The sequence below is a fragment of the Taudactylus pleione genome, unplaced genomic scaffold (genome assembly GCF_031769625.1).
Source record: "Taudactylus pleione unplaced genomic scaffold, aTauple2 ptg000066l, whole genome shotgun sequence".
Taxonomy (NCBI): Eukaryota; Metazoa; Chordata; class Amphibia; order Anura; family Myobatrachidae; genus Taudactylus; species Taudactylus pleione.
In genome coordinates, this window is record NW_028284468.1 from 697,269 (window position 1) to 723,774 (window position 26,506).

At 46.3% G+C, this 26,506-nt stretch overlaps 1 protein-coding gene across 3 annotated transcripts in view; it reads right to left on the reverse strand.

The window, feature by feature from the left end:
* LOC148534364 (glypican-5-like) overlaps positions 1-26,506 on the reverse strand; it is a 318,714-nt gene that overhangs the window by 132,428 nt on the left and 159,780 nt on the right. For all 3 annotated transcript variants that reach the window (XM_088466433.1, XM_088466426.1, XM_088466419.1), the window contains one exon: positions 24,379-24,504. In XM_088466433.1, the coding sequence (XP_088322559.1) occupies positions 24,379-24,504 (126 nt within the window). The remainder of the gene's footprint in view (positions 1-24,378; positions 24,505-26,506) is intronic.

The window sequence follows — 26,506 nt, forward strand, 5'->3', positions numbered from 1 at the left end:
GGTGGGCACAGTCTCATTGTGGGGGCTGTCTAGTCTGTAAATGGACATAGTAGAGTTGGCAGACTCATCATAGATGTGGTGTGGTTTGTAAATGGATGCAGTCTAATAATAGGAGCTGTTCATTAGTCTGTGCTATCTGTAGATAAGTGCTGTATGATAATAAGTGCCTTTTAACAGTACGTGGAGAGTGCTTTGATAATTTTGCATGATGCTAGTGCCCTCTTCTGGTGATACTAGAGAACTTCATGACAATAAAAACTGAAAATTCAATGTTCTAAAGAAGGGTGTGGCGGTACTGACATGAACTGTATGCCTCATGGGCAACTAAATATTAAACACGCCTCCTTAATCATGGTTTCAAAAAGTAAAAAAACTAGAAGTCAAATATGTAATACTGAAAGCATAAATTAAAATTAAAAGAAAACATACAAATTCACTTAAAAAGTAACAAGCACACATTGCTAGAGACAGAATTTTTGTATTCTGAACAAGCATGTTTATCAAATCTGTATACACAGTAAGACCTGATTTAGAGTTGTAGGTTATTACACAGGGAAGCAGTCAGGAAGCCGACGGACGGAATCCCGACCGGCGGCTTCCCGACTGTCTAATCCTGGCAAGGGGTTAAATGACAGTCGTTGAAATCCCGACACCTGTCATTTTACCTATGCCGGGAGCCCGACACCCGGCTTATCGATCGAAGGTAAGCCGGGCGCCAGGCGCGGACAGCCGCGGGGGAGGGGGTTAGGTTTAGGGTTCTTGGGGGGGACTTAGGGTTAGGCACCCCCCTAGGAGTTTAGGGTTAGGCTAGGGGAAGGGAGAGTTAACATTAGGCACCCCCAGGGGGAGGTTAGGGTTAGGCACCCCCCCGGGTGACTTAGGTTTAGGCGCCGGGGAAGGGGGGGTTAGGTTTAGGCACTTAGAGGGTGGATTAGGGTTAGGCACTTGGGGGGGGCGGAGGTTAGGGTTAGGCACCCCTAAGGGAGGGTTAGGGTCAGGGGGTAGAATAGGGTAGGAGATACTTACCTTGGGACGATCAGGATTTTCACTGCTGCCGGGCTTCCGCTGTCGGGATTTGAACCGCCGGCCGTGTGGCCGGCAGTCAATCATACTGAATCCATTACACAGCCACTGGTGGGTACATATATGCCCATACAGATTTGCGTGCCATTTACGTCTGCTTGCACCTGGATGGTGAAATGCTTATGTAGCCTGATTATAGTAAGTGTATGTTTGTGTATTTCAAAATTGATGGATGCAGGCTTGGGAAAAAGTTGTATTTTCACATGAGTAAAGTGTTTTATTTGCGGGTGGTGCAAATAGTGATGATAATGATGACAGTCCGAAGCACTAGTGAAACGCTTGTGACTGGCTTTTGTGAATCCTCTACTGACGCTAATTAGTGATTTATCATTTCCCAGGCATGTATTATAATTTTGTTAGCGTGTTTAGGCAGAACTTTTTATCCAATATATGAGTCAGGAAATTATTTCTGTTGTATTACAGTGATTTTTTTTTTACGTTTAATTGATGCCTAATAACGAATGCTCTTCTTGCCCATAAAACAAGTGATATAAAACACGTGCGTAAGTGGGACGTCTGACTCAACAACATGCACCGGACCTAAAACGCGCAGCATGTGCTACTGTTGCTGCCCCACAAGCATCTTACGATAGTTGCTTGTGGTCGCAATAGAGGTCTTTCTTAAGTAAATTGAATTTGCATCTATAAACTGGGTCACAGTTAAAAAAATCTCTGCATCAGGCCCTACATGTTTATGTATACATTTTAAACAAGCCGCAGATCATACATTAGTAATTGTACTACTAATGTAGCAGACTGTTCTACAGTTATGCTGGCCACACACACAGCGATATTTTACCCGATCTGGCCGATTCCGACACATTGGAACGACAGATCGTGTAGAATATGCCAAATCCTGAGTAAATCGTGAGTCCCCACTCACGATAACGATGCGATGCGCTTCCCCGCTGGTCGCACATCGCATCGTCATATCTGCAGTGCAGTAAGGCAGATATGACAATCTAGGATACGATGCACTGTGAAAGTCTGACTGCAGGAGAGATCGTATGAAGATTGGACTCCAAATCGTGTGCAGATCGTGTGGAGATCGTGTGCAGAGCTGCCGGGGAGAGTTTCAAGGGAAATCGTACACATCGGCTCATCGTGTGCACATCGCCATGTGTGTGGCCAGCTTTAGTACTGTAGGGTTCCCTGTGATATCTTCATTCCCTGCTTCCTAATGTGAGCTAGAAAGTTGAGGAAAACATCCATCCTTCCAGTTTACAATGGTGCCCTCTGGAGGTCAACTATAAGTATGGTGATCATCGAGCTACTTTAATGTAGTTATTTTACTCAGATTTCTGAAGCAATCACCTCTGAGTTTAACTTTTTTCCTTGCTCTCTGCACCAAATAAAACAGTCCTGCAACAGGGTTCCGGGCCGGGACATTACATTGAGTGACATTTACACATTGTAATCCTACCAACGTTTTTCCTGCAACTTAAATTATGGTAATTGCACAATGCCGGGCACATTTCCTCAGGCGTTCCCAGGCTACAACACCATTGCTCCTAATATTTTGGTCACTACTAAATATGTGAATGTGTGAAAACCCTGTTGCGATTTTATAATGAAGAACATTTCTTAGGATATCATCTCAAATCCCGAGATGCAGATGTGATAGGTCCAGGTTTTCACAATTAATAAAAATGTTATGAAGTGGCCCTATTGTGTCTATGGATATTGGCCCTGATTCAGAGCCGGACGCTCTGACCAGAGCGCTCGCTCTGAATCAGGGCCCACCTCCATTAAAATGGAGCGTCCTCCTGGATGCTCGTATAGCTGTGGGTCACCACCCACAGCATGTACGAGCGTCCAACAAGATGGTCGCGATGGTCTTGACCATCGCGACCATCGGACTTGCGAGAGAAACCCTGTGGTCGGGTTTCTCAACCGCAAGGCCAGGAGTGATTTTGGCTCTATCAGAGCCAAAATCACTCCCACTGACATCACTAGTGATGTCAGTGGGGCCGGCTTCAGACGGTAGGCGTTCCCATAGGAACGCCTCCGTCTGGCAGGCACGCCCACCAAAGGGGGCGTGCTGTCAATCAACATCGACAGCACGCCCCCTTTGGTGCGAGACCCGGAGCGAAGGAAAGTCCTTCGCTCGCCGGGTCTCGCGCATGCGCACGACGGAGCTCCCTCCGTCGTGCGCATGCGCAGTGGGGAACATCGACCCACTTGCGAGCGGACTGCCGCTCGCGAGTGGGTCTGAATGACCCCCATATTTAGAATCCTAAGCAGACAAACACAGCTTATTATGCTGTATATACAGATGTGTCCACATACATTTATCCTTTGAGCGCTACAAGTCGCGCTACGCATAACGCAGGAGCTCCGTGTGACTCGGTAGCACCAAGCGTCTTTTCGTGTGTTTTTTTGCCTTCAACTGCGTCTTATTTGCACAGCAATGCAAATAGTTAGCACAAGCAGTTTCTGCTGATTAAAATGATATGCGGCATGCCTATGTTCTCTGTGCAACTGCGGGTGTATCTGCATGCGATATGCCACGTTACAAAGTTACAGCCGCTGACACTGTAACGTAGCATTTCGCATGCAGATACACCTGTAGTCACACACTGAACATAGGCATGCTGCATATCATTTTAATAATCAGAAGCTGCTTGTGCTACCTATTCGTATCTCAGTGCAAATAAGATGCGTTTGAAGGCAAAAAGTCGCACAAAAAGATGCCCTGCGCTACCGAGTCACGCCACAGTATGGTGCGACTAGAAGGGCTGTTTAACGCACAAGGAGGCGAGATTTATGAGGACACATCTGTACGCAACAACATTGTCAGTTTTGGATTATTTTTTGAACCCAGGGTGGATGCAGGAGAAGAAACTGGTTTGCAGTATTGAAATGCAGCAGGTTTAATAGGAGTATTATAATTCATGAAACCGTGATACATATATAAACAGGCAGAAATAAACAGGTCAAAGTGATGTGTGGTTGAAAACAAATGTCTGGTAGGAAAACAAAGTCCAGTTAATGAGGCTGGGAGTAGGTGTCAGGCAGAGAAAACAAAGTCCAGTGGAGGTGTGACTGAGGAACAGAGGTCTGAAGTACTGGAGTGGGTTCTGAGTCCGGGGAGCTGGAGGGTTAAAAAACCGTGGGGTGAGTAACAGGGTATAGCAGGGTAGATGCGGGTATCCGGGAACAGCCTGTGATGGAGACAGAGCAGGAAACGGAGCACTGCTGGGGGACTGCAATTATCACACCGAGCTAAGGAGCACAGAGAACTCTCACACAGCTTGCGCCGTGTATACGTTGCACTGGTAAGTATACGGCGTGATGAACACCCTTAAGCACCATGGGAAAGTGCATGATAGGCTGCTGAGAGTACACACAAGATGCTCTGACCTGATTGGCCCATTCAGGTCACATGCCCAAAACCAAGATGGCGGCGCCCAGCAATCCCCAGCGCGGCAGAACTGCCAGTCTCACCTGTCACCACATGGCCTGTACCCTTTGGACATCCACGCGCCAACCTCCAGACACCAGCACCCCCACCGGTAGGACTGCACCAAAGCACCCGCACAAGCATAGACCGAAACCCGCCACTCTGGTCATGACAAACATACTCCACAAAGCTCCAAAATATATACAAGGTGTAATGATATACAGTATTATAAATTCAGAAGTAAAATTACCTATTTTTTTTTAAAGGAAATTCAAATTATTATACATAGAAAAAGAAAAAGAAAAAGAAATTGGGCCCAATTAGTAAGAATTTGTAGGTGTCCTCTGAAACAACAATTTCCCGTATGCCGGCCATTTCGTAACATTCAGATGTCTTGTATGATTTCCCTTGAGATTCTTCCCTTGAAATTCTCTATACGATGTGTCAAATGGTATACACGATTGTACATACTGTACGAGCACACGATACCGATGGGTCGTATCAGATTGCTAATCGTTGAGGATGGATCGTTTACAGCGAAAAACCTGGCCAGGGATTTTGCAAGACCTCGTACATCGCACATCGGATCTTACGCCACCAAAACAGCATAAGCATACGATGTGTATCACATCGTACACGATAGGTCGAAATCTTCCCGCTTTTCCATAAGATCTATGATGCAGAATTACGGCGGCGGGGACGCGCATCGTCATCGTAATCTTACAAATCCCGCAGATGATGTACATGATTGGTTGATACGATTGATCTAAATCGGCCATATCGTGCAAAAAAAATCGTGTATGGGCCGCATTAGTGTTTGGTTTATCTACAACTTGCTACTTACTTGTTGTTCTGCCACTTTTTTGGAGATTGTTATAAATTCCTGGACAATAAAAGAGAATTTGCAAACTTTTGCCCCCACACATTAAAGAGCTGCAGAATTGTCCTGTAGAATATAGACATTCTTGTGTACATTTTCCCTTAGCATAAGTCCACATCCTCCCACAATTATACTCTATCCTTTCCCTGCGTGCTCCTGGGCCATGATTGCCATTTTTCTCAAGCTTTTGCATTTAAATTAAACTGTTGCTTCAATTTGCACAACAATGTGGCCAGAGATGGGAAACAAGTTCTAGTTGAACAGTTAGTAGGCCAAGAATCTGGCTGCCATGGAAACCACAGGAACACAAGGTTGTGCTGTAAGAGACAGTGGATGTGGTTCAGGAGCATGCTAATGGGATCCCCATGAAAAATCAAACAATACGCCACTTTATTCAACAACTCAGTTCCCTTCAGTAATGCCCATTTGTCCTAAATAAACCAGGCATGGGGGAAAAAAATATGAAAAGTGTTATCTCATATCTCACAAAACACTGCCAGCTTTCCCTGCCATCTGGGTTATCTGAATCACTGCACCAACTACTTCCATACATCTAGTATGATGACCCGTGCGGCTACAGATTGAGCACATGGTGAAACGTGATTGGAAAACAGCATTCCCCTGTTCTTTCTTACTCTGTTCACCCAGCAATTTACTGCCGCAAGAAGGAATGTAGGTTGTTACCCTTGGCAACTAGACATATCAGACAAATGTAATAGCCTCTGAGTTTCCGACACTGCAGGGATTTATGCGTTTGATCTGTGTTTTTTTTAAAGTGGCAATCATTATAAATGCTAAACTGGTTTAGCATTTATAATGATTGCCACTTTAAAAAAACGGGGAGACTCGCATGAATCCCTGCAACGTTGGAAACTTGGAGGCTATTACATTTAGCCCCGCATGTGAGGTCAGGCAGGCTAGGCGGAAAGTATTTATACTCCCACTGGCGTGAAGAACTGAGGATGAGACTAGGAGATAGTGGGCGCTGATTATAGACGAAGCAGTTGGGAGCAAAGTAAATAAAAAAATAGGTAACCGTGCAACCTGGCAAAACCATGTTACACTTTCTTTACTTCCAACACAAAATCAGTCTCTGTGGGGGCGATCCAATTGTTTTGCTGGTGGCTGGTAGTGCCGGCCGCCCAACGGAGCAATTCAATTCAATGCTGCCAGTGCCGGCATTTCTGCTTGTCCTCTCCTGAGGAGGTGAGCAGAAATGTGCAATAAATCCTGGTTTTTGGTCCCCAAACAAGAGTCTTAGGGCCTGATTGAGACCATCGCGACCATCGGGCTTGCGACGAGACCCTGCGGTAGGGTCTCGTTGACCGCAAGCCCTGGAGTGATTTTCACTAGTGATGTCAGTGGGGCCGGACCCAGACGGTAGGCGTTCCCATGGGAACGCCTCCGTCTGGCAGTCACGCCCCCGGCACGCCCACCAAAGGGGGCATGCTGTCAGTCACCATCGACAGCACGCCCCCTTTGGTGCGAGACCCGGAGCGACGGAGAGCCCTCCCTCCGTCGTGCGCATGCGCAGTAGGGCACCAGCGACCCGCTTGCGAGCGCTCAGCGCTCGCGAGCGGGTCTGAATCAGGCCCTTAGATTGGTTTAGCCGTTTTACGCAGATAAATCCGATCTAATTACCTGCAAAGTCCACAAAAATTAATTACAGCGACATAAAAAAACAATTGAATTGCTACTTGATTGTCCAAACCTGTGGGGGGAAAATATTTGACATACTATCTAGGGAATCACAAATGACATATTTGGGGACAGAAAACAAAATAACTGTTAACTGAGCACAAGAGCTCATCTAATGGAGAAGTAAGGTATTTAAACACAGGATAATCATGTAACCAGTAGGAGGTACAGGAATGATATCACTGTTAATTATAAGGTTATATCACTGTGACATGATTGCTGTTTATTATTATCCTTTATTTATATGGCGCCCCAAGGGTTCTGCAGCACCTTACAAAGTACATAAACAAATGAGAACAAGAAGAAAACAGTGACTTATACCCCTTTTACACTGACATGAAAATCACAGATTTTTGCACTTGAACGCGCAACAACCCGGGATTTTTATCATTGAAAATGGATCAACCTGGGTCCAGTGACCCAAGGATCCAACATGGTTTACTTGGAGGGTTTGGAACGGGTCGTTCCCGTGCCACCCTGCAGTGTAAACGGTGTGACCTAGGTCACAACGACCCATGTCGTGCCACATGCTACTTGATTGGCCGGCTTCAGTGACGCATCAGCTTCAAGCGTCCATTGCAAAGCTGAAAGAGTGAAGAAGTGAATGGTGTCGACCTGGGCTTAACCCGGGTTGGTGCCACAGTGTAAAAGGGGTCTGTCAGGGTCTGATCCGGGTTGGAAATGTGTTGCAAATCCCGGGTCAGACCCGGGACTTTGGTGTAAAAGGGTATCACAGTACAATACAATGCAGGACAAGTACATGGTTTATAAACATTTTTGCCATCAGCAGTCATAATACGCAGCAGGGTGGCAGAAACCAACTGTTAGGTGCCGTTGCAGGGAGTACGCAGTAGATGATAGTATAAGTATGGGAAGGAGAAGCACATAAGGGAAGAGGGCCCTGCTTGTGCAAGCTTACATTCTAAAGGGGAGGGGCAGACAGACAGGGGTGACACAGATGGGGTAGACAGTGAGCATGGGACAGAAGGTTAGGATGAGAGATGGATGGCTTTGAAGAAGAAGTGGGGTTTGAGAGCCCATTTTACATTTCGGAGTGACAGGGAGTGTCTGGTAGGGGGAGGTAGGGAATTCCAGCGGTAGGGAGCAGCACATGCAAAACTTTTGAGGTGGGAGTGGGAGGAAGTAATCAGTTGGTAGGAGAGGCAGCATTCATTTATGGAGCGAAGAGGGCGGGCAGGAGTGTGAAGGGAGGTAAGGTCAGAGATATAAATGGGAGAGCACTGGGTGAGGGCTTTGTAAGTGAAAACGTTGTCACAGTGATACACCAATAACATTTATTATAAAGCTGTTACTGCTCCGTTCTGTACATGAATTTCTATTGGCGTGTAACACTAGTAGGGGTGAGACACTTGTTGTGGCTGGGCCTCCCCAGTGCACATGGTGGGGTAAACATTCAGCTGAGAATGTGAGTATGTATAATAGATACTGTTAAAAAAAATTCTGTTAAACAAAAAAATAATCTTGCCTGGTGGTACAGCAGGCATATGGGGCGCCTAGTGAGGTTAGAATGTCTCAGGCTTGTGTCCAGCTATTGGAGGGTGGCAGCACCCAGGCTAACGAACCCTGAAGGAATTTTGCACTATGGAGGGCTTGGCAGTGGTAAGCTGACACACCTCTGGTTCCTGAGTCTGTGTACTGGAGTGGGGCACCACCAGGCTCTGAGGTGGCATAAGACCACAGGGACATATTCCTTAATGTATGAATGGGTAGCAGACTGAGAGATTAGATTCCTCAGCCCAAACTTAAGGTAGCCATGCACTGTGCTATCAGCGTCCCGATCAGCCAATAACAGCACAGTGTATGGCTGCAACTGTGCACCATCCGTCTCTATCAGGGATTAAAAATCTATTGCTAAAGTTAATGTAAAGCGATCAGGTCGATCCTTGTGCACAAAGGGATTCAGGGATAGGTTTGTAAAACAACAAACTGTAAAATAAGGGCTAGTAGACAGTGTAAAATGCACAAAATCATCCAATTCTAGTGGTGTATACAGATAAAAGGACAGACCTTAAATGAGTTATACGAGTAAATACACATCATGCCAACTAAAGTCCTTCCTATCTCTGTCTAACACCCATCCCTGCTATTTTCATATGACCAGATTAAAAACACATATGTTAATCCATTTTGTAGCTATCCTGCATTGTGCCCAGTGTCCTGCATCAGTGCCCTGTCAGCTACCCAGCACTGCTGATCTATAGTAAGTGGTCAGGATATATATAGCCATGAAAGCCACCAAAGAAGTGATCCTGCAGTCACTCATCACTGCAAAAGGGGTAAGCGGTTCAAGGTGACAGCGAGTGGTGCCATTAGGGGTAGCCATCAACAACTTGGTGCTGAAACCAGTGATACCCCATAATGGTGAAGCAGAGTAAGCCTATCCCAGCATTCAGGGCCGTAGCTAGGGTAGTGCGGCCGGTGCCATCGCACAGGGCACCGCAGGGCAGGGAGCGCTATTTGGGCCTCTCAGTGTTCCTGTTTATTATCATTCTCACTTGTAGCTTCCTCTAATTTCATCCCCACCATCTCCTGGCCTCCCCTATCTCTTCCCTGGCCCTTCCCCATGAAGCCATGGTCCTTTTTTGGGTGCATTATGTCGCTTTGAAAAATGAGAGGGACGCCAATGCTCTTTCTGGCACAGGGCACCAAAAAGTCTAGTTACGGCTCTGCCAGCATTCTCCACCATCCCAGAGGATTGTCATTACTAAGTAGTGTAGAATATTCATATATTGATAGAAGAGGCACCTCCCATTAACCTACAAAATGACTGCCTCCCAACATCCACTCACTGAGCCAAAGGATTCCCCTATAAAAGACTCCTCAATGTGCAGAGCTTTGTTGCAGGTGAGACTACTGTTAGACCAACCACCATTTAATCATGCTTCATTCTACCAATGTAGATTTGGCAGACCCAGTAGATAACTTTTGGTGCTATTGCATTGGCTAAATGAAGTGGCTGTATCATTTCACCCAGTGGCGGAACTAGAGAGTGGTGGGCCCAGGTGCAAGGATATATGCTTTGCCCCCCCTCTTTCCTGGCACCCCGCACCACAACATTTTTTCACCACCCCTCACCCCCCCAGTAATTTAATCCAGTGTCTGTCCTGCTGCCCAGCCTTGTTTTTTCACCACCCCTCACTGCCCCCCCAGTCAGTAAATCCAGTCTGTCCAGCCCCAGCGTGTCAGCCTCATTCTCTCCCCCAGCCCCAGCATGTGTCCAGCCCCAGCGTGTAAGCCTCATTCTCCCTCCATCCCTAGCGTGTCATCCTCTGCTCCCCCCAGCCCCAGCGTGTCAGCCTCTTCCCTCCCAGCCCCTGTGTGTGTGTCCCAGCCCCAGCATGTCAGCCTCAATTTCCCTCCATCCCCAGTGTGTCTCTGCCTTGTTCTTCCCCCCAGCGTGTCCCAGCCCCAGCGTGTCAGCCCCTTTCCCCCCCACCCCAGCATGTGTCACAACCTCTTTGCCCCCCAGCCCCAGCGTGTGTCAGCCTCTTTCCCCCCCAGCGTCTCAGCCTCTATCCCCCCCAGCCGCAGCGTGTCAGCCTCTTTCCCCCCCAGCCCCAGCGTTTGTGTCAGCCTCTTTCCCCCCCAGCGTGTGTCAGCCTCTTTCCCCCCAGCGTCTGTGTCTGCTTCTTTCCCCCCCAGTGTGTGTGTCAGCCTCTTCCCCCCCAGCGTGTGTCTCAGCCTCTTTCTCCCCCCCCCCCCAAACGACCTTACTTACCTTATTTCGTCTTCTGCTCCTCTCGATCCCTTCCAGCAGCCCGGCCCCTTGTTATGACACAGCACACGTGACGTCATGACGTCACGCACGCTGTGTCATAACAAGGGGCCGGGCCGCGGCGGGGGTCTGTCTTGTTGGAGCCGGAGTAGCCAAAGCGGGCCCGCTCCGACTCCAACCACTTAATTAATGGGGACCAGGTTGGCAGGCAGCGGCGCTGTGGGATGCAGTCGGCCATAGGCCCCTGCACAACAACGGGCCCCGGTGCAAGGCACCGGCTGCACCGCCGCTAGTTCCGCCCCTGATTTCACCTTGTTGTGGCAAGCTCTGCAAACAGGTCATCCCTTGCCTAAGCCCAAGTTCATCAGGCTTCCTCTCGGGGCAGAAAAAAGGGGACACTCACCATTCAGGAAGAGGGAATGGAAAATCATTTCTTTGAAAACACTTTAGAAAGAAAAGTTCTGTTTTAAGCAATGGATCAGCCATGTTTTAATGCACAAATATGTAAGATCATTAAAAGCTTAGCAGCTGGTCGTTTTTAGATAAGAGGGGACGCAAGTTAGCCGGCCAAGGATTAAGGGCCTGATTTAGCTTTGGAAATAGAGTGAGATAGAGCAGGTAACTGTGAACCAAGACAAACCATGTTGCAATGCAAGGGGTGCAAATACATACATTTTATTTTGCATGTAGGGTAAATACTGGCTGCTTTTGCATGTAGCGCACAAATACTGCACAGCTTTATTTTTACACTGCAATTTAGATGTCAGTTCGGACACACTCCTCCCAAATCTAAATCTCTCTGCACATTTTACATCTGCCCCCACCTGCAGTGCAGCATGGTTTCACCAAGACGATCAGTTACGTGCTAAATCTCACTCTATTCCCAACGCTGAATCAGGCCCTAAGCCCCCTGCTGTTAGAACTGAAATGAAGCGACACGTGACAGTAAATTGTCTCTCCACTTTAGCATTGATAAGACATGGAGACCCTGGCCAGGAGGTCAAAGGATGTGCAGTTCTTCCTTCCAATGAAATCACAGATGGATTCGGCCAATGAACCCACTTTGTTTTAAACGAATAAAGCCACAGTCATTACACATATAAACTATGCAGTTTCTACTTTTGACACGGTAACAGCTGTTACAATGAATGTTGCCACTTTGTGCTGTATAAAATAATGAAGCAGAAGCAGCCTATGAGCCCGCTTTGCTTAACTGTGGCCTAGGGGCATTTTTCGAATGTGTCAGCTAGTTGCTAATGACAGCCCTCTGCTCATTTTATTATACCTTCCCTTTTATTGTACAGATTGTTCCTATTTTATTGGCTGCATGCAATTAGACTGTTAACGACACTAGCTACAGTAATGGACAATGGTAGTGATAACATATAAGGATGCCAGTAGCTGTAATGAACTACAGCTCCCAGCACTACACCAAAGACAATGAGCTACTGGCAGTTAAAGGCGGAAGGACACTGCTTTTTCACTAGCGTTTCACTAGAACAGGGATGGGGAACCTCAGGCCCGGGGGCCGTATAAGGCCCGCGAGTCATTTAGTCTGGCACTCTGAGCTTTTCTCTGCTAGCCTCATCTGGCACGCAGGGTGCCTAGAATGGCACCATGCAGCCAGAATCTATGCAGCAGTGCCACCAGGAGCATCCTTAGGACGCTTCAGATGGTCACACCGCTGCTCTTACAGCTCCCTGGAGCATCCTCAGGATACTCCGGGCATTGCTGTAATCACCGGCAATTGTGACCCTGCCCCTGTGTGATGTCACACGGAGGGGGCATGGCCTGCACTGTCCCGCAAATAATGTTATATATATCAAAATGGCCCTCGGCAGAAAAAAGGTTCCCCACCCCTGCACTAGGTCAGAGCCCCAAGCCTTGTCTGCCCTACACAATCGCAGGTCCAGCTTAGGAATGCTGAGAGGATCATACACACGGATGGTCTGTCTGGACTGAGAGGATCATACACACAGTTGGTCTGTCTGGACATATAACTATAACAATAACTGTCCTTGAGAACAGCAGTGGAGAAATTAGTTATGAAACAAGTAATCTTTATATTGCGTACAGAGAAGGGATTGGTATCTATGGAATATAACAACCTTACCCTTGCTAGTTATCAGGTTGACCTTATACTGTAAGTGTTAAGATAAGAGAACAACCTGATAGGACTAGAGATGAGGTGCAGCATGGGAGAAGCCTTGAAGGCAGGAATGGGAGGTCTGGTAAGGAATGACAAAGCACAGATAGGGAAATACAAAGAGACAACAGCAGAGAAATAGGCAGTTGTGTCACGGTTAATGGCTTTGAAGGTAAGCTACATACAGAATCCCGGACTGCATCCAGTGCAATGACTAGAAGAGGGCTGTAGCATTGGTGAAACAATAAGGCTTGGTATACGCCTAAAGGACCGGCAATCGTGCCGATGTTTAGGGTGATTTGCCTTCACCCTGGACATTGTATGATTGCCGGTACACACTGCACAATTTAATGAATGATGGAACGAGTACTTGTTCCGTCCTTCATTAATATGTATTTACACCGCATGCAATATCGTGTGATTGACTGTGCAGCACAGCCAATCACACGATAACGCATGTGACCAGCGGGAGCTCGCAATTGTGCATACACACTAGTCGATATACACGATTTGTCGCGCCGATACGCCAAATTGTGCCGATATCGTCCTGGTGTGCACCCTAAGAATGAAAAAGTAATACTAGCAGCTACATTTAAAGTGGATATTAGCAGATTTAGGGCATGATTCAGAGATGTATGCAAACTTGATAGTTTGTGTACATCTCCGATATTTTGGGGTTTGCGCATGCCCACATTCCTGACTGCACAGGACACCATCATTACTTAGAGCCCTATAAAGGTTAATGCAAACAATTCTTTGAAGGGCTTTAAGCAAAGTACCGTACACAAGAAATTCCTGACCCAGGGCACTAGATAACCATAACAGCTATTTCTGACATCAAGTCATGGGTTAACTATGATAGCTATTCCTGAGGTGTTTCATGTGGCAATGATACATTATAATGTACAATGTGGAAGAAGCAGTAACTTTGTTATATGTATAATGAGATGTAATGATATCTCCTAGTTTTTACACTCACTGTAATAATTGAACGCAGCACAGTCACTTGGATCAGACATATATAACAGGAGATTAGGGTAGTTTTTTCAGCTTCTATGACAATGAATGGACAACTATGGCAGTATGCAGTCCCCAAAAAAATACAAAAACATATGTAGTCCTGGTTCACTGGAACATGTATGTTATGGAATGATTACCCCTTTCTTAAGCAGCCATAAACTACTTGGGTATGCTGGTACTTGTAGAACTACAAGTGCCAGCATACTTATGGCTGACAGAGCACGCTGAGGCCTGTAGTGCCACATAAAAAGTTGGCCGTTCAGTTCCACTTTTTTATAAAAGAATTTCCATGTGGGAAAGATGCATTATATGAAATAATAATGGGTGTGGGTTGAAAGATCTACAGTAAAATGGTAGACAATGTCTAGATAGCCACCAGGGGCCAAATTTAATAGGGTGACAGATTAGAAAATGTGAGAGTTTTCTCACACTTTTTAAACTCGGCCAATGTAACAGAGTCCGAGAACAAAGCATCAGAGCAGACTCGCATGTTTTTCAGACTCAAAAAACTCTCACGATTTAAAATCTCACCCAGGTGCTTTCCCATTTGGAATATAAAACTCGACCAATGTGAGAGATTACTGCTAAACTCTCACATTTTCTAAACTCTCACCCTATTACATTTGTCCCCAGGTGTTAAACAGTCAATATGTCGACAGGGACAAAAGGTCAAAACACTAATGGCGGACATGTAAAAAGGTCGACAGGTACAAATGGACAATAGGGTAAATTGGTCGATATAACAATGGTCAACACAAAATGGTCTACGCTTTTTTTTTTACTTCTCTAACCCTAATCTTCACTCTAACCATAACCCTCCCCTTGGTACCTAACCCTCCCTCCTGGTGCCTAAACCTAAAGGTGCCTACACATTAGACCAGTGGTTCTCAAGCTCAGACCTCAGGACCCTACACAGTTCACATTTTCCAGGTCACCCAGCAGGTACACAGGTGTATTTATTACTCACTGACACATTTTAAAAGATCCACAGGTGGAGCTAATTATCGCACTGTGAGGAGACCTGAAAAACATGCACTATTTGGGATGCTGGGGACCGAGTTTGAGAACCTGTGCACTAGACGATGTGCATACGATGCAATATTGTGAAAGATTTCTGTTGAACTCACCCCAGCAGCTCCCGGCACTCCAGGACACGATATGGTGCTAAAAGTTTACAAACTGACCAAAGATCTATCGTGCACAATCTAACGACTTGCCGATCTTTAGATCGTGCACGATGGGCTGTCACAGACACACAGACACATGGCCGAAGCAGTGAGATCCGTCCATGCATCTGTGTTAAAAAAATTAATAAACAGTGTAAAAAATTTTTTTTCAAAACGGCGTGCCCCCCCCTAAGCTCAACCATCCCCAGGCTTTTCACTGCCAGTCCTGGTTGTGAAAATACAGGGTACAAACAACGTAGGGGTCCCCTGTATTTGGCTACACATACCAGCGAGCCCATAATGCAGGGGAGGCTTGTTGGGACCTGTAGTTCAACTGCAAAAAGACAATATTTTTACTTTTTTTTTACACTATCAACCCGGCACCCACCACTCCAGGGTTGCCGGGAATAGCCCCGGGCTTCCAGCCCAGGCCTGCGGTGCCTTGGAGAGGGGGACCCCTTTATTGGGCCTGGGCTGACTGGCGGTCAGGGGTAATGCTTTGGCCGGGGGACCAGGTGAAAGGGTTTCCCTGGCTGTGGCATTACTGCACCGCTAGAAAGAGCCAGGTGCTGGTTATGGATAATACAGGGGAACCCTACTCTTTTCCCTGTATTTCCATAGCCAAGACCGGCTCAGCTGAGCCCAGTGCTGGTTGTGCTAACTACAGGGGACCCCTACCTCTTTTGCCCCCTGTATTTTGACAACCAGGACTGGCGCGGAAAAACCTGATGCTGGTTGTGCTAAATACAGGGGACCCCTGTGTCGTTCGTCCTTTGTATTTTCACAACCAGGACCAGCTGTGAAAAGCCCGGGGCTGGTTGTGCTTTAAGGGGACGGCACATATTTTTTTTACATTTTACACTGTTTATTACTTTTTTTTAACACAGATACATGGATGAATCTCATTGCTGCATCCATGCATTTGTGTCTTTTGATTTTTTTTTAACACAGATGCTTGCAACTGATCCGTGCACGCAAGTGACATCGGCATCGTATGCAGGTCCGAACGACATAACGTTCAGGCATAAGCGACTTGCCCCTGGATCGTGTACAAAATTTACAGATCTTGCCTGCAGTAGGCAAGATCTGAAGATACGACGTAAGACCCGTGGGTACGCACATCGGCATCGTTATCGTGACTGAACCCTCACGATTTGCAAATATTTTGCACGATTTGATGTTCCGATGCATCAAATTTGCGCAAATCGTGCAAAATATCGTCTAGTGTGTAGGCATTTTAACCGTCGAGATAGGTGCCTGACCCTAACCGTCCCTTCTAGTGTCTAACCCTCCGGTAAGTGCCTAACCCTAACCCTCTCTACTGTTGCCTAACCCTAACTGTCGGGGTAAGTGCCTAACCCTAACCATCAGGGTGCCTAAATGAAACAAAAAAAGTGGCGATCATTGTTTTGTGTCGACCTTTTGACCATGTTGACCTTCTAATATGTCGACCTTTAGTGTGTCAACCTTCTGTCTCTGTCAACCTATTGACTGTCTAACATCTGGTGTCTATCTAGACACTGTCGACCTTCTTACTGTAGATCTATAGATCGGATCCCATAAATAATAATGCATTTATTCACTAATGTTCATCAAGGTGTAGCTTCCAGTGGTGAGACCCCACAAATATTTTTGCCGGCAGGGACTACTTTCATAACTTTGACCAGGGATAGGGCCCTTGGTCACTAGACAACATACTTATCTGAAAAACTCTACAAATTAATACCAAGTTATTTTAAGCGAAGGAGAAGTTAAACAATGCATTTATGAGGTGCCTACAGTATGTAGACATATCGACGATAAAGTTGGTGTACAAGGCAAATACTTTTACAGCCTCTAATAACATGGAAGGAGCAATATCAATATCAATTACAAACAGTATAGTGTCATCAGCACATGCAGAAATCTTTTGTGACTTAATTCTGTCTTCCGAATTAATTATAAGGGCCATTATATCTGATGGTGGCTCTGAGACATGTCATCAGCCTGTCCTGGGGCTTCCTACGCCTGTTCAAATAGATCCATTACAAGGTACAGTATGTGCACCATACTAGGAGAAATCAATTCTCCATTAAAGTTTACACTCCTTTCTCACCAGCCAGTTGAAGCATGTTGGTCACTCCCTCGGGCCACTGGTGTTTGTTCAATAGTCTCACCGAGCTCTACCACCACTCAGTCATTTCTGTGGTCCTCCAAGTCTATGGAATGTTCAGAGTGAAAAAGACTGTGGACCTGATAGAGACCCGGTCACTAGTTGCAGATGCTCGCTCCTAGCATATGCAAATTCGGGTTAGTGACGGCATGGCTGGTGATCGCACGCCAAGGCATAAGCACACCCACTATGTCTTGGCGAGCGATCACTTTGTATATGTAGACACCGATTAACGTGTCTTGACAAGCCCACTAGCGCACGTCATCTCCCGGAAGTGTCTAAAAACATTGGTACATCGAGGACCATCAGATGCAGAGCTTGTGGTTGACTCTACCCTCCTGCAAGTACTGCGAGCTCTTCAGTGTAACAAACAACCAAGTGACGTGTAGTTGGATGCATCTTTGCTAATTATGCACACCCACAAAACTTCGTTTTGACACTCAGACACGCCTCTGTTCGCACATCCACTCCCCCGTTCACAAGCACCTTCCCCTGTTACTACCTTCAAACGGCACATTATGTCACTCAAAGTAGCGGGCAGTCTGTGTACTACGAGCGCATGATTCCCCATCGCTGAGACTGGCTTGTGCACGCGCACTGCGAATTATACGCATGCGCAGATGGGCGACTATCGGTCAGTGCGAGCGGCCGCAGCTTAGTGAGCAGGTCTAAATCAGGACCTAAAAGTATGTGTCAGACTTAAGGGGACCGACCACATCTTGTCCAAGCAGTTTTTCTGCTACCCTAGGTTCCCTATTACCAATTATTAACCTCTGTGATATTATGACAAGTTATTTGCCTGAGGACACAGGAATTGTTATACTATTATGGATTGAGGTTTAGGGGGAGATTTATCAAACCTTCTAAAGAGACCAGCGGAGGTATTGTCTATAGTAACTAATCAGACTGTAGATATCATTTATCTAGTACATTCTATAAAACGACGACTAGAATCTGATTGGTTGCTACGGGAAACAGCTCCACTTGTCATCTTTAGAAGATTTAATAAATCTCCTCACAGTTTTTTCCACATACTAATGATCTATGTTACTATGTAATTTATTTAAATAATTGTTTAGGTAGCAATTCCGTTAATTTGCTTGTTCTTGTCCAATCAGACTAGAATGGTATTATGTAAGCTTACCGTAATTTGTCCAATCAGACTAGAACGGATAATATGTAAGCTTACCGTCATTTGTCCAATCAGACTAGAATGGATAATGTGTAGGCTTACCGTCATTTGTCCAATCAGACTAGAATGGATAATGTGTAGGCTTACCGTCATTTGTCCAATCAGACTAGGACGGATAATGTGTAGGCTTACTGTCATTTGTCCAATCAGACTAGAACGGATAATGTGTAGGCTTACCGTCATTTGTCCAATCAGACTAGAACGGATAATGTGTAGGCTTACCGTCATTTGTCCAATCAGACTAGAATGGATAATGTGTAGGCTTACCGTCATTTGTCCAATCAGACTAGGACGGATAATGTGTAGGCTTACCGTCATTTGTCCAATCAGACTAGAACGGATAATGTGTAGGCTTACCGTCATTTGTCCAATCAGACTAGAATGAATAATGTGTAGGCTTACCGTCATTTGTCCAATCAGACTAGGACGGATAATGTGTAGGCTTGCTGTCATTTGTCCAATCAGACTAGAACGGATAATGTGTAGGCTTACCGTCATTTGTCCAATCAGACTAGAATGGATAATGTGTAGGCTTACCGTCATTTGTCCAATCAGACTAGGACGAATAATGTGTAGGCTTACCGTCATTTGTCCAATCAGACTAGAATGGATAATGTGTAGGCTTACCGTCATTTGTCCAATCAGACTAGGACGGATAATGTGTAGGCTTACTGTCATTTGTCCAATCAGACTAGAATGGATAATGTGTAGGCTTACCGTCATTTGTCCAATCAGACTAGGACGGATAATGTGTAGGCTTGCTGTCATTTGTCCAATCAGACTAGAACGGATAATGTGTAGGCTTACCGTCATTTGTCCAATCAGACTAGAATGGATAATGTGTAGGCTTACCGTCATTTGTCCAATCAGACTAGGACAAATAATGTGTAGGCTTACCGTCATTTGTCCAATCAGACTAGAATGGATAATGTGTAGGCTTACTGTCATTTGTCCAATCAGACTAGGACGGATAATGTGTAGGCTTACTGTCATTTGTCCAATCAGACTAGAATGGATAATGTGTAGGCTTACCGTCATTTGTCCAATCAGACTAGAACGGATAATGTGTAGGCTTACCGTCATTTGTCCAATTAGACTAGAACGAATAATGTGTAGGCTTACTGTCATTTGTCCAATCAGCAGAGCTACAAGAAGGTTTGTAGCCAGTCCCAATTAAGACATAGAACATGCAAAGAAGGAGAATAAGGAACAGCAATTCACGTTTCCCCTTAAAGCAGCATGTTTTATGTCTTAAAGGCAGGGGTTAAAGTGGGCAGAAACGGGGCAGAACTGCATTCCGTCAGTTGTAATCGGAGGCGGAACCAGTTCCGCCTCCTTCGGCCCACATCAGCCTGGCCTCAGAAAAAAGTGCTGGCAGCTGCGGCTGTTTCAAGACAAGCCACCGCACTTTATCTCCGGAAGCCCCGCTTAAGTCCGCCACCTGTCCCGACCTGCCCGCCTACCTAGCCCAGCCACACATCAAGTACAGGTAGCCGCAACTACTACGCAGCTGCGCTGCGTGATTAAGTGATGAAGGCAAGCACTGGGGTTGGCGGTCGGCTTCCCCCTCTGACTGCCCCGCTGTGTGCTGCTCACCAGCACTGCCATGGGAGGATTGAGCTGCCAGGATTGCTCCCACTGGGCTGGTCCTTATGGTGGCCAGCGGCCAGCCTTCCCTCACAACAACAACAACCTGCACGGTGACAGGCCAGGCAAAGCAGCGGACAGCCAAACACAGGACCCCGAGCAAGCTGCAAGGGAAGCAAAGAGGAGCAGCAGGTAAGTGTTGGGGAAGGGAGGGAGGAATTTTGGCTGAGACACACGAGGGCTGAGAGAAACATTGGGGCTGGGAAATTGAGGTGTGAGACACCCTGGGGCTGGGAAATGGAGCTGTGAGACACCCTGGGACTGGGGAATGGGGCTGAGAGACACCCTGGGGCCGGGGGAATGGAGCTGAGAGACACCCTGGGGCCGGGGGAATGGAGCTGAGAGACACCCTGGGGCCGGGGAATGGCGCAGAGAGACAGCCTGGGGCCGGGGGAATGGAGCTGAGAGACAGCCTGGGGCCGGGGGAATGGCGCAGAGATACAGCCTGGGGCTGGGGGAATGGCGCAGAGAGACAGCCTGGGGCCGGGGGAATGGAGCCGAGAGACAGTCTGGGGCCTGGGGAATGGAGTAGAGAGACAGCCTGGGGCCGGGGGAATGGAGCCGAGAGACAGCCTGGGGCCGGGGGAATGGAGCCGAGAGACAGCCTGGGGCCGGGGGAATGGAGCCAAGAGACAGCCTGGGGCCGGGGGAATGGAGCCAAGAGACAGCCTGGGGCCGGGGGAATTGAGCCGAGAGACAGCCTGGGGCCGGGGGAATGGAGCCGAGAGACAACCTGGGGCCGGGGGAATGGAGCCGAGAGACAGTCTGGGGCCGGGGGAATGGAGCCGAGAGATAGCCTGGGGCCGGAGGAATAGAGCCGAGAGACAGCCTGGGGCCGGGGGAATGGAGCCGAGAGACAGCCTGGGGCCGGGGGAATGGAGCCGAGAGACAACCTGGGGCCGGGGGAATGGAGCTGAGAGACAGTCTGGGGCCGGGGGAATGGAGCCGAGAGACAGCCTGGGGCCGGAGGAATGGAGCCAAGAGACAGCCTGGGGCCGGGGGAATGGAGCCGAGAGACAGCCTGGGGCCCGGAGGAATGGAGCCGAGAGACAGCCTGGGGCCCGGCGAATGGAGCCGAGAGACACCCTGGGGCTGGGGAATGGGATAAGAGACACCTTGGGGCCGGGGGAACGAGACTGAGACACGCTGGCGGCCAGGGGAATGAGACTGAGAGACACAGGGGGCCTGGGTCTGGAGAATGCAGCGGGCCTGAAAAGATGTAGGGGGCCTGGAGAAACACGGGACCTGGGGATGGAAAGACATAGGGGGTCTGGAGTAACAGAGGGGGGCATGAAGAGACTCAGAAATTGTTTATTTTGCCCTGCATGAAAACGTCTGTTACTATATATTTTCTGGTTAATCCTCAGTTATGATGATGACATTGGTTATATTTCTACGTAAACAGGCATCTTCCAGACAATGTTATCTCCTACATGAAGAGTGAATACTGGCTGAAGACGCTGCCCAGTGAGGCTCAAATTCTTCAGAGGTTCCCCGTTGCAAAGAAACCACCATATAGATAAGAAAAGATTTTCAAACTGACTGGCCTGTACCTAGTGCAGAGGGATGAGGGGCCCCGAAAAGAGTATATCGGTCACCAAGATTTCTGTTGCCAGCCCTGTCCCCCAGTGGCTTGCAACAGCCCCTCAAAGCCCTAAAAGAAGGAAGTATCCTACCCTCCTCCACAGAACCCTGCTCTCTCACCAGAACCACCCACTCAACTGTGGGTGGGGTTAGGGTTGTGTCATCTGGCTAGGGACGTGGCACCCACAGGGAGGGGGTTAGGGCATATAGAGGGGTGAGTTCCACCACCTCTCTAGGACCACTTTAAGCACTGCTCTAAGGTAGTGAAGGCGAGAAGGGAAGGAATTAGATCAGTCCTATTACAAAGAACTGAGGATCCATTTGCTACTCTTAGTGAATAGTAGAGATGCACACTGCAGCGGTTTCCTTTACTTTAATTTCATTTTAAGTTATCCAGACTTTACATTAAAAGAGTAAAACATTTTCATTATTACACATATTTCCTGCAGTATATAAGTAACAGCAGCTGATAGTTTGAGAAAGTTCATCATTACAGCTGAAAGAAAGGTGAAGCTGAGATTGCAAAACTGATTTGTCAGTATAAAATACCCATTTATACCACTCACAAGTATGAATAATATTCATCTAATACATAGAGCTTTAAAAGAGCTTTCACATTATTAGTATAGCTCCACATTCAACTCCTTAAAAACCTTGTCATTATGGATGTGATTCAGGGAATGGAGGAACTGTGCTTAAAAATAAAGAAATTTGGTGTAATCCTGGTATGGAGATAAAGGGCCGAGACACAATTAAACTACACAAATATATATATATATATATATATATATATATATATATGGTTAGGTATGAAATACCGGCAGTCGGGATGCCAGCTGTCAAAATTCCGAAAGCGGCATCACGATGCTCAGTATCCCGACAAGGGGTAAGAAGTATCCTAAACCTTCCTCTTTCTGCATCTAACCCTCCCTTCTTGCACCCTAACCATTTCCACCCCATACCCTGACCCTCCCCGTTAGTGCCTAAACCTAACCCTCCCCACTTGGTGCCGAACCCTAACTCCCCCCCCCTTCCTCGTGTAACACCTAAGGTGCCACGCTATACTTACTATTGGGATGGAGGCTGTTGAGATTCTGGCATCGGTATCCAAACTGGCGTTGGGATTTCGACGTCTATGTTCAGTCCCGGGTCGGGGAGCCGACGCTGTGATTTCAACAGCTGGCATGCCGTACTTCGGCAAACTAACTACATCCCATACTGTATATACTGCTTGTGTAGTTTAAATGTGTCTCGGCCCCTTATTACCGTTCCGCAATTCCCTTCATTGTTTGTATATTTTTGGTAGATTGTTCACTAATTTTTTATTGGAACATGCTGCTATTTTTATTCTTCTTTTTCACACACTTAAATGTTTTAAATATCTATACTTGAGATGTGCAGGTTTGGATTGGTTCGGATTTTCCTGCCAAATTTCGTAATTTTTCTGACAAGTTTCGGGTCTCAGAAAGAGGCAAAACGTCATCTTTCATGGACAAACATCATCTTTCATGGACTTTTGTCCATAAGCTGCTTCATGTTAGCCATAGAAAACCTATTTGCTTTGTCATCAATAATGTCCCAATGCACTGTAACACATTACTAGGAGAGCTTATGCTTTCATCACATCCTCTCCATTCTAACACGTAGACCCACCTGTCCTCAATAACCTCCCTCATATACTGTAACACATTACTAGGAGGAGAGCTTACCTTTCCACCACATCCTCTCCATTCTAACACGTAGACCCTCCAGTCCTCAGTAACTTCCCACACACACTGTAACACATTACTATCAGAGCTTAACTTTCCACCATATCCTCTCCATTCTAACACGTAGACCCACCTGTCCTCAGTAACTTCCCCCACACACTGTAACACTTTACTAGGAGGAGAGCTTACCTTCCCACCACATCCTCTCCATTCCAACATGTAGACCCAAAGAAAACCTCAGTAACCTCCGCCATACACTGTAACACATTACTAGGAGGAGAGCTTACCTTTCCACCATATCCTCTCCATTCTAACACGTAGACCCTCCAGTCCTCAGTAACCTCCCCCACAAACTGTAACACATTACTAGGAGGAGAGCTTACCTTTCCACCATATCCTCTCCATTCTAACACGTAGACCCTCCAGTCCTCAGTAACCTCCCCCACACACTGTAACACATTACTAGGAGGAGAGCTTACCTTTCCACCACATCCTCTCCATTCCAACATGTAGACCCACCTGTCCTCAGTAACCTCCGCCATACACTGTAACACATTACTAGGAGGAGAGCTTACCTTTCCACCACATCCTCTCCATTCTAACATGTAAACCCACCTCTCCTCAGTAACTTCCCCCACACACTGTAACACATTACTAGGAGGAGAGCTTACCTTTCCACCATATCCTCTCTATTCTAACACGTAGACCCTCCAGTCCTCAGTAACCTCCCCCACACACTGTAACACATTACTAGGAGGAGAGCTTACCTTTCCACCACATTCTCTCCATTCCAACATGTAGACCCTCCAGTCCTCGGTAACCTCCCCCACACACTGTAACACATTACTAGGAGGAGAGCTTACCTTTCCACCATATCCTCTCCATTCTAACACGTAGACCCACCTGTCTCAGTAACCGCTCCCACATACTGTCTGTAACACATTACTAGGAGGAGAGCTTACCTTTCCACCACATCCTCTCCATTCCAACATGTAGAACCGTCTCTCACTGCCAGGTCCCCATCACACAAACGCTCTGCCAATGTGGTATAAAATGTTCTTGATGGCTTCATGTACTTGATAAATTCACTGAAACAAATAGAGACTATTGTGGGTCATCATGGTCAACCAATGCACAGATATTGTAATGAGCCTGGGGAACAGCACACATACGCACTTTCTTATCAGATTTTTTGTGCTTTTTTTTATTTTTACAGAAAATTAAAAAGAAAATTACAATCTGCCAAAGACACCTTACCCTGTAAAGGTAATTTACAAGTCACAAAATACTGTATGTGGGCCTGCAATGCTTCTTTATGTGCATGAATGCACCTAATTATCCCTCTAGCGTTCATGCAAAAGAAATCTGTTAGAATATTTTTACTACATTTGTCAATTTGTGTCTAGAAAAACGCCTTCCCACAGGTGTACCAATATAGTAGCTGGGAGTAACTCGGGAATGCAATGCTGCAAGTCAAAATATATGGTCACATCAGAGTGCGTGCCTGGTTTACTATCACACCATCAGTGTGCACTATCCTACAATAGGTCCAGAAAAGTAGGCATGTAATAATGTAACAGAACAGCATCAGCTCTATGAGTTTGCCCTTTTGTGGCTCATACATGACCTGTAAAGAAACTGCTCACATTGCTATATAGAGTAGGGCCTGTACTATTTTTTGCTGCTCACAATTATTTTTTTGAGGAAAATTAACTAAACCAGACAACAAAATGAAAGCAACTTAATAAATGTATGCCATCAAATAATACAATGACATCTATGCTATATGTAGGTTAGTGTGCTAAGAAAACATACCCAATTCAACAAGACTCGATTATTTAATTGGTACTTAAGGTTATAGTGCATGGCTTATGTATATAATAAGTGAGAAAGTGTGTGTGTGTGTCTGTCTGTTTGTCCTTTATGCACGGCCAGAGTTTTATACCTAGCTCCACCAAATTTGGCACGGTGGTTGATTAGGTTTTTGGCTATGTTTGAAGTTCATCAGAGCCATGGAGGTCTACATAGTGCCCACCAAGTAGGCCGTGGAGGCTCTGATTTGAAATTTTGGTTTAAGCAAGTTCGCTTAGGATGTCTTCCAGTGCCTAAACCTGCACTGATCTGAAGGCACAGGCTGATATGTACTAGAACTCCTGATACAGTATGTACCAGTACTCCTAAATTACATTGTTATCTAGTTATGAATGGCTTCCGTGTTGTTAGCAAACAGTGGGGTCCTTTTCAGGATCAATGGAATGGTGTTATAAACGAGGACTAAATGAAAAAAATGAAGGCTGCAGATATACTTCAAGGACCCGGGCAACGCCGGATATCCCAGCTAGTTTATTATAGAGATGAAAATGTTGATTATTTTTTATTCATAAATTGTAGCTGTATTAGTCCTAGAAAGCCAAAGGCAAAAAAAAAACCTTAGGGGGAATAATGAATAATGTGTTGCTTCTAAAAAATAAAAGATAATAATTCTGCTTTCGTCCTAATGAACATGTGGTAATATTTTAATAAGCACATGTAGTAATACGTCCTACCAGCAGGGGGCAGCTTACAAGCACTCATTGTAACTACTACATCCAACAAATGACTGCTTGGCAGCGGATAAAGGTCAATCCTACATTTATATTATGTATATTAAAACTTCAGGGGATACAATCTGAGGTGTTGCAGGTTGTCATGGAGGAAGGCCATATAAATAATTTGATTCTGACATTCAGGACCCATTGGGATTATGGAGAATGATGCAAACATAATTTTTTACATTAATACTGGCTTCCATTCTCCCCTGTATGCCAGAAATAAACTAAGTGTGGCCTAAAGGGATTGCATAAAAAAAAAAAAATGGGATATTATAATTACTGAAGGCAATGCTATAGGTGTCTCCAACCAAATGTAAGGTATGCAGCATGTATATACCCGATTGTCTTTCTCCTCCGCTGCGCAGTCACTTATGCAAATATCCTGGTGCAATTACTCATGTATGCTGGCGCTGCAGAGAACTGGCCTTTGGAAGTGTTCTCCTGTATGTCTACAATGAGGATGATTACCGTCATTGCTCCCGCACAGTACCTTTCCAAA